This window comes from Dreissena polymorpha, chromosome 15, assembly GCF_020536995.1.
Source record: "Dreissena polymorpha isolate Duluth1 chromosome 15, UMN_Dpol_1.0, whole genome shotgun sequence".
In the NCBI taxonomy this organism is placed as follows: domain Eukaryota; kingdom Metazoa; phylum Mollusca; class Bivalvia; order Myida; family Dreissenidae; genus Dreissena; species Dreissena polymorpha.
This window is the reverse complement of record NC_068369.1, coordinates 36,808,685-36,818,152: the sequence shown is the minus strand read 5'-3', so window position 1 is coordinate 36,818,152 and position 9,468 is coordinate 36,808,685. Positions and strand designations below refer to the sequence as shown.

Here is a 9,468-nt window from a genome sequence, read left to right as displayed (position 1 = left end):
CCCTAAAAGAAATGAATAATAATAAAAGTCCTGGGTCAGATGGTTTATCAGTAGAATTCTATAAGATTTTCTGGAACGACTTAAAACCTTTTTTACTTAATTCTCTAAACTTCTCTCTTGACAATAATTGCCTAACATATCTACAGCAACAAAGCATTATTACACTTCTTCCAAAAAAGGGAACGATACATTATCCTTAAATAACGGGAGACCCGTCTCACTCCTTAATGTTGACTATAAAATCGCCTCAAAAAGCGTAGCAAATAGAATAAAAAGCCTTTTAAACAACATTATAAGCAATGCGCAAACAGACTTCCTGAAAGGTCGATTTAACGGTGAAAACGTCAGACTATTAGAAGAGATGATACATAAAGTGAATGAAAACAATGAACCTGGTTTAATTTTCTTCTCAGATTTTAATCAAGCTTTCGACAACTTAGATCACGCCTTTATATTCAAATGCCTTCGTCATTTTGGCTTCAGTGACTACATTATTAATTGGGTCAAACTATTCTATAACAATGCAAAATCGCGTATTACTAATAATGGGTACTTCTCAGAACTGTTCCAAATTAAAAGAGGTGTTCGACAAGGCTGTCCATTATCACCTTATCTATTTATAATCTGCATTTAAATTTTATCAATCGCAATACACAATGATCAAAACATAAGTGGTATAAAATAGGACATATAGAAACAAATCAGACACTTTTTGCTGACGACGCTTGTTTTCTTATAAAAGGTTCACAAACAAGTTTTGAAAACTTATTTCAACGTTGGATACTTTTGGACAAATATCGGGCCTTACACTAAATAGAACAAAATGTACCATTTTGCGTTTAGGATCTCTAAGGGATATTCAAATAGAATTTTGCAAAAAGAAACATTTTAATTGGAGCTTAACCCAAGCGACATCATTAGGTATAACTTTCTGTAATAATCCCGACGAAACTATAGCATGTAATATAATAATTACAATCCAACCAATAAAAAATTCTCTTAACTCTTGGAAAAAATGGAATCTTTCGTTGATAGGCAAAATCACTATACTAAAAACATTTGCATTCCCAAAGCTTGTGTATCCTCTGACCGTTCTCCAAAATTCCACCCTTACATGTGATAAACCAACTTAAAACGACGTTTTTCAATTTTCTTTGGGACGGAAAGCCCGACAAAATTGCAAGGAAACAAATAATACAGGAATATAACGAAGGCGGATTAAAAATGCTTGATGTTGAATTATTTTTAGATGCATTAAAAGCTAGTTGGGTAAAACGTTTCATCCACGAAAAAAAATCATTGATAATTCAATTATATAGCTCGATGCTTAAACCGCATGGAAGAAACCTAGTTTTCAAATGCAATTTAAACCAAACAGATGTTAACAAACTCAAAGTACCGTCAATATTTTTGCAACAGATCTTGGAAGCCTGGTCTAAAACAACATATAACGGAAATAAAGATATCATTGCAAAACAAATAATTTGGAACAATTCGCACATACAATGTAACAAACAAATGTTCTATTTTAAAGAATGGCATAACATAGGCATACAATCTGTAGAGCATATTTACGATTTTCAAAATAAAAGATTTTATTCATTTGAAAAACTCCAAGAATTATATGATATTAACACACATAATGTATTAAACTTTTACTCACTCGTAAAGAGCATCCCAGTAGAATGGAAACAATCTCTTTCACTCGGCAATATATCATTTACAACCCCGGAATACTTTGTTGATAATATAACAGTTAAGACTAAAATATGCAAAATAGTGTACAAACGATTTCATATCGCAAATAAACCTACACAAATTTAATGTGAAGCAAAGTGGAAAGAACTACTTAATACAAATACAATTGACAAGACACAACTCTTTTGTCAAGCCCCATTACTTACTGCAGATACTAAACTCAGAACTTTCCAGTACAAATACATCACACACATTATACCAAATAATTCCTATCTGTTTAAATGTAAACTCGTAGAGTCGAGCATGTGCGATTTTTGTTCGGCAAATACCGATTCTACAAAACACATGTTTTGGGAATGCAATAAAGTTCAACATTTCTGGTCGCAAGTAACACTCATGGTACAAAATAAATGCTTTGGAACATAACACTCACCTTACCTTTGAAATAATTTCCCATTGTAATCTTAAGTTCACACAAGTACAAAAAAATAATGCACTTAATTTCATCATTCTTTTAGCCAAATACTTTATCTTTAAATGGAAATGCGAAAGCATCGCACCTATTTTCCAACAATATATGAGCTACTTAACCCATAGGCTAAAAATAGAGGAAACAATATCACACATAAAACACACACATGAAATGTTTAATCAACGATGGAGCACATTCTTAGATAATACAGCCGTATGAACACGCCAATCTCTTCTTAGTACAATACTCTTAATAGATTTTTAATAGAATCTAGACCGCCTACCTCCTTCTCTTTCTTCTCTCCACCACATACTACTATGAAACTATATTCCTTTCAGTTACATTTGTTAGAGCTTAAATTGTCAAACCTCTATGATAGTTTGTATGACTGTAAAATGTATGTTTTCAGAAATAAAATGTTATAAAAAAAACAAAACAAACCCATACCTTAAATGCAAACATTAAAAAAAAAACATAAAACGAAACTCACAAAGTATCACACTCTTTACAATCATCCCATCTTAAGCTATTTTCATCATTTGTCTTAGTGATTTAAACCACCAAAACTTGTTTAAGTTGTCTAAGCCTCGCTCAACGTTGTATATATTCCACACTAAATAAATATTTTAAAAAATCTATATTATCTTCACAGGTTTCAACATACATTTGAAAATCTTCAATATGATCGTCGGTAATCGAGGCTTTTAAAATCTTAAAATTTCAGAGAGTCACACGTTTGACAAACATATCTTTGATAATTTTAAAACTTTGCTGTTAATTAGTATTTCCGAAGATAGTTGTTAGGTATAGATAGTAAGTACACACATCTGCACATTTCATTTTTTCGTCGTACTTTTTGCTTCTGAGATGAAGCTGGGTGTCCAGCTCTGCTTATCCATAGACGTGTAGTAAAGGACGTATGCAGCAGATGACTGGAATGACTGGAAAACAAGCATAGTTGCCTTTGTAGTTCTTACCATAGATTTGAGTCTACAAGCTACGAGTATCACTTAAATTCGACTTCAAGCATCAACGCTTCAGTCAATTAACTGTACAGTGAACACATACTGCAATGGTCCACGTCACATTAAATGTCATTATGAGTTAACGAATGCGTGTTTCGAAGTAGAAAGTTTTACTTTAAAGAAACTAAAACCATGGTGTTTTAAGCCTGGGTAGTAAATCAAAACGACTTACTCGAGGGCTATTGTTTGGGAACAAGGACTATGTTTATGGCGTAATTTTGCATGATTGTCAATGCGTTAGTTATTAGATGCGGTGATATTGAGAACAGCGAAACGCGTCTGGCTGCCAGCACGCTTGGTGCTGACATTTCGAGTGACATGTTGATAATCATTGTCAATAGTAATCCTTAAGTAATTATACACTAATGTCATTCGTCATCTTTTCATTATTAACTGTTGCAATGTCAGCGCATCAAACGTGTTATATTCACATCCGACGTCCTTATATCATGTTCATGCATCAAAATAACGCTTACGTTACACATGCGCAATAAAACAGAAAAACAGGCAACTAGTCCTGATAAAAATCTGCGCATACGCAACAATCTAAACCGTATATCGCAATTTTGCATTCTCGGATTATCTACAGCTATGCGAGATAACGTTATAAATATTTTTTAAATGTTATCGCATCTTCATCTTGCATCATAACATAGGATTCGCTTGACTTAACAAGTTCTCGCAACGTCATTATTGTCATCAAAAGAATCGACAATGTCAACTAATGAGTGGCCCTAGAGAAACGCTGTATAAGATAGCCTCAAGGCAATGGTAATATTTATGATAACATTCACAACCAGGTTACGCAGAAACATGGTGAATAATGTTCTACACGAGCCTAAATGAAACAAGAAGGCCAAGATGGCCCTAGTTCGCTCACCTGAGAGTAGTCGGTTCATTCAATCTTTACCAAAATGTCAAACTTGACCTAGATATTGTCCAGCCAAACATCCTGGTCAAGTTTCAGCATTATTTCATCTGCGAGTCATGATAAATGTACCTATGAAGTTTCATAATCCTAGGCGTAAGCATTCTTGAGTTATCATCCGGAAACCATTTTTCTAAGTTGAGTCACCGTGACCTTGACAGCCATTGTGTTAATACGTTTTTTGGCACTGTGACCTTGACCTTTGACCTAGTGACCTGTAAATCAATAGGGGTCATCTGCGAGTCATGATCAATATACCTATGAAGTTTCATGAACCTAGGCATAAGCGTTCTTGAGTTATCATCCAGAAACCATTTTACTATTGCAGTTCACCGTGACCTTGATCTTTGACCTAGTGACCTGAAAATTAATAGAGGTCATCTGCGAGTCATGATCATTGTACCTATGAAGTTTCATGATCCTAGGCATAAGCGTTCTTGAGTTATCATCCAGAAACCATTTTACTATTTCAGGTCACCGTGACCTTGACATTTGACCTCGTGACCTGAAAATCAATAGGGGTCATCTTCGAGTCATGATCAATGTACCTATGAAGTTTAATGATCCTAGGCATAAACGTTATTGAGTTATCATTTGGAAACCATTTTACTATTTCGGGTCACCGTGACCTTGACCTTTGACCTAGTGACTTAAAAATCAATAGGGGTCATCTACGAGTCATGATCAATGTATCTACGAAGTTTCATGATCCTAGGCCTAAGTGTTATTGAGTTATCATCCGGAAACCATTTTACTTTTTCGGGTCATCGTGACATTGACCTTTGACCTAGTGACCTGAAAATCAATAGGGGTTATCTGCGAGTCATGATCAATGTATCTATGAAGTTTCATGATCCTAGACATAAGCGTTTTTGAGTTATCATCTGGAAACTATAATACTGCTTTGGGTCACCGTGACCTTGACCTTTGACCTAGTGACCAGAAAATCAAGAGGGGTCATCTGCGAGTCATGATCAATGTATCCATGAAGTTTCATGATCCTAGGCATAAGTGTTCTTGAGTTATCATCCGGAAACCATTTTACTATTTTCGGGTCATCGTGACCTTGACCTTTGACCTAGTGACCTGAAAATCAATAAGGGTCATCTGCGAGTATTGACCAATGTACCTATGAAGTTTCATGATCCTTGGCATAAGCGCTCTTGAGTTATCATCTGGAAACCATCTGGTGGACGGACGGACCGACATGAGCAAAACAATATACCCCCTCTTCTTGGAAAGGGGGGGGGGATTAATGAGAAAACTGCCCCTCTCCCAGCAGCCATGTTATTCAACTGACCGGAACCATTTTTTGACTCAACTCTCGTATAAAGGAAACAAATGTTCTGAGCAAATTTCATGAAAATTGGGCCAAAAATGTGACTTCTACTGTGTTCACGTGTTTTCACTATATACATATAGAGAAAAATGCCCCGCCCACTGGCGGCATGTTTTTTCACCGATCCCGACCATTTTCAAACTCGTCCGAGATATCAATAAAACAAATGTTTTGACCAACTTTCATGATTATTGGGCAAAAATTGGGACTTCTAGAGTGTTTACAAGGTTTCTCTATAGCCAAATAGGGAAAACTGCCACTATATACATATAGAGAAAAATGCCCCGCCCACTGGCGGCCATGTTTTTTCACCGATCTTGACCATTTTTGAACTCGTCCGAGACATCAATTGAACCAATGTTTTGACCATTTTTCATGATGATTGGGTAAAAAATGTGACTTCTAGAGTGTTTACAAGGTTTCTCTATAGCCAAATAAGGAAAACTGCTTTGCAAACTGGCGACCATGTTTTTCAACGGATTGGAACTACTTTTGAACTCAACCAAGATATTATTAAGACAAACATTTTGACAAAGTTACATGAAGATTGGGCATGAAATGTGACTCCTACAGTGTTTACAAGGTTTTTCTTTTGTTTGACCTAGTGACCTAGTTTTTGACCCGGCACAACCCAGTTTCGAACTTGGCCGAGATTTCATTAAGACAAAGCTTCTGACCAAGTTTCATGAAGATGGGACAAGAAATGTGGCCTCTAGAGTGTTTACGAGCAAATGTTAACGGACGGACGGACGGACATACGACGGACAAAGAACGGTCACAAAAGCTCACCTGAGCAATCAGGTGAACTAAAAAAATTACGGTGAAGTGTTCTAACAAACGAAGACTTACAACTGTCAAAACTACTTATTTCAAAATATCAACACAACCAGTAAGGAATGTCAGTTATGAACATAATCGGAGAGTTAAACTACGTTTGATTAAACAAACAATATTTGTATACAATATAAATGTATAGACCAATATTGCCAGTAAAATATCAGGATAAATTGAACATACGAAACATTGTCTGATAGTCACATATGCATGGCATGGTTTAATTGTTTCCCCATCGATTTCTTTCTATTGATAATTGAATGATGTATGCATATAATTTAAACTTGTGAGCATAATGGGTATTATTTACAGTGATAATGTATGTGTTCATTTTTGGTTTGATCGTTTACGGAAAGACAGTTATAAAACTTTACATTTAATTACATTTTAAATCAAATTTATATGAAGAAATGGTTTCAACACTGATAAAAATCGAGATTATTTCCCCATTTAATTTATTGTTCACGTCTTCATTTAGTCAACGATAGTTAAGTTGTTTCTTTTTACCCATTTATGCCTAGTGTCTAGAAAAAAGGCTTTGGCAGATAGCCTAGAACAAGAAGAGACGGCATCTCATCAGGGTCTGCGCTGATTGCTTAAATGAATTTCTGTAAGAAATATTCTAAATATAGAAATAAATATACTAGACATCCCTAATTTTGGAAATAAATTGATCCAATTTGGAAGGATGGGAGAGTCCACTTGGCATAAATGTGTTAAAGTGATATTATGCACATTCGTCACTGTTGAAATAAGCTATATAAGAATAATAAGGTCAAAAGAGTTAGTTAAAATGTTGTAACTGACCAATTATCTGAAACTTATCTTGCAACCAGTTGTTAAAAAAAATAACATTATATTCGATATTTTACATGACTGTCCCAGTCCTCTAAGCCGAACGGAACTGTCTTTTTATAAGGATCGGAGTTAGTGTTCGCGTGTCAAATGCACGAATCTGTAATAAATCTAAACTTAGATTCACATCGTACATGCATGATCAGATGTCAAACGAAAGTACGGTTGATATTTAAATGCATTAGTTTTCTTTGTCCGGGATATTGTTTAAGTATGTTGATGCTGCATTAACAAATATAAGTGCATATGAAGTGAAACCACCAAAAATAAACAAAACCGTTGCGATAAACACCTATAAACATAGCGTATACTGTTGCATGCGCATAATATCACTTTAACATACAACTTTAATGTTCAATATTAGGACAATGATCCACAAGCATAAGAAAAACAATCATACCTTGCCAATGGGTTCAGATGCCTCTTGGACTATAGAGTCATTAAACGTGTACCATTTTGGATTAAACGGGTTTCTACAGCAAGCAGTGTCTGTACATTAATATAATATAACATTGTTTATAACAGAGAAGCTTAACAATGACCATCACGTTGAATTGTTACAAAAAGCGATATTAATCCATATAAATAATTTGTACTAGTAATGATGTATAATTGTTAATTAAATGTTGCAAACAATCTTAATGAACGAATCAAGTAGTGTATATTCAACAAGTTATTACACAGAAAAACCCGATTAATCATGTTAATATTCAAGAAATAATATATGTGCGTTAACACTTACAATGACCACTAGCCAGGGTCCCAGAATGATTCTACAATAAAATGTTTGGTTTTATTGAACAAATGTGGAAACATTATTTCACGAAACAAAAATGTTAGATATAAACATATCGGTGAAACTTTTTAGATTTATATTCATGTATCTGTTACGTTAAACTAATTAATTAAACTAAATTAGTGTAAATTAGACTTTATGTTAAGATAACAGGATGTGATAAAATGCATTGAATAATTAATGTCATGTTCCAAGAACAAGGATTAAGGCCGTGTTTATTTACAGAAGATTTTTCATGTATCATACGTCTAAGTAAATCATGTTGCCAATTGATCGTGGCAATCAAAACCCTTGTGACATGATTTGAAAAAAGTGTGTATATAACCACAAACTAATTTTACATACAGAACTAAAATGCCATTGGATTTGTTATTTCCTGAGAATGCTTAACGTAGAAGCTATTCTAGAATATGTAAATCATGTGACCCCTGGGGTGTGGCCATTTTGACCACAAGTGCATGATGTGCACACATATAGTACATGACTACCAGAACCAAATATGAATTCTCTGAGATTACGGTATTTTATTATTTGATTAAAATGTTATTGTATAAGTATATATTTATCTCATATTACATGCCAAATTTCAAACCTCTTAGAGTTGTGGGTTCAGAAAAACAGATCCTGTTTATGTTATTTCTCTTATATAAGTATATAATAAAGTATGTGACCGCTTGGCTATAATCCGTTTTGACACCAGAAGCATATTGTGAACACATATGACCACTAAATACCAACTATCAAAGAATTACATATTTTTCTATTTATATGATACAAATTATGTGACCCAACGAGCGAGGCTTGGTTGACCACAGAAGCATGATTTTAACTGTATGTGTAGAGGGCAATTATACACTATTACACACGAAACATTAAACCTCTGAGTCTCTTGGTTTGATACGGATCTGTGAAGTGTTAATTCCTAAAACGTTTATATAGCGTATTACCTATACATGCAGGGGAGCGGAACGATTTTAATAATATTTTAATAATAATAACGTTTAACGAAGACCAATCATAATATACATATACAGAAAACAATAAACTCCCATGGCAGGTCCTATTTTGACCTCAGGGGTCATTATTTGAACACAATAGTTTACGCACCAAATCATTCACCCATGTCCCGTGCGCTTTTACAGAAGATTATTTTAAGTTATTTGCTGTTAAAGTCTTAATAATCATGTGACCCCGGCAGTTTTTCAAACTGAGTAAAGTTCCACAATACTACAATACACACCTAAATTAATTACTGTATAAGTCTACATAAATCATGTTGAACCGTAGTCAGTTTTAAACTCAGGGTCATGCAAAACTTCCTTGCAGTTAAGGACATGTTGATTGCATAAACGTTTACTCACAGCGGACAACACGCGACGCACGACAAAATAAATACGGTTCCAAAAGATGACCATATTAACGTTGTGCACAGGCAAGCCTTTATAAAACAAAATGCTATCACACGAACAAATGATCAAACAGCATGCCTAACAACATTTAGAAACACTGCGAAAAACGACT

At 34.5% G+C, this 9,468-nt stretch overlaps 1 protein-coding gene across 3 annotated transcripts in view; it reads right to left on the bottom strand.

The window, feature by feature from the left end:
* Positions 1-1,577: 1,577 nt before the first annotated feature.
* LOC127861162 (titin homolog) overlaps positions 1,578-9,468 on the bottom strand; it is an 85,984-nt gene continuing 78,093 nt past the window's right edge. For all 3 annotated transcript variants that reach the window (XM_052399536.1, XM_052399538.1, XM_052399537.1), the window contains 3 exons: positions 7,894-7,924; positions 7,552-7,640; positions 1,578-3,111 (listed from right to left, as the gene is read on the bottom strand). In XM_052399536.1, the coding sequence (XP_052255496.1) occupies positions 3,007-3,111; positions 7,552-7,640; positions 7,894-7,924 (225 nt within the window). In that variant the 3' untranslated portion in view covers positions 1,578-3,006. The remainder of the gene's footprint in view (positions 3,112-7,551; positions 7,641-7,893; positions 7,925-9,468) is intronic.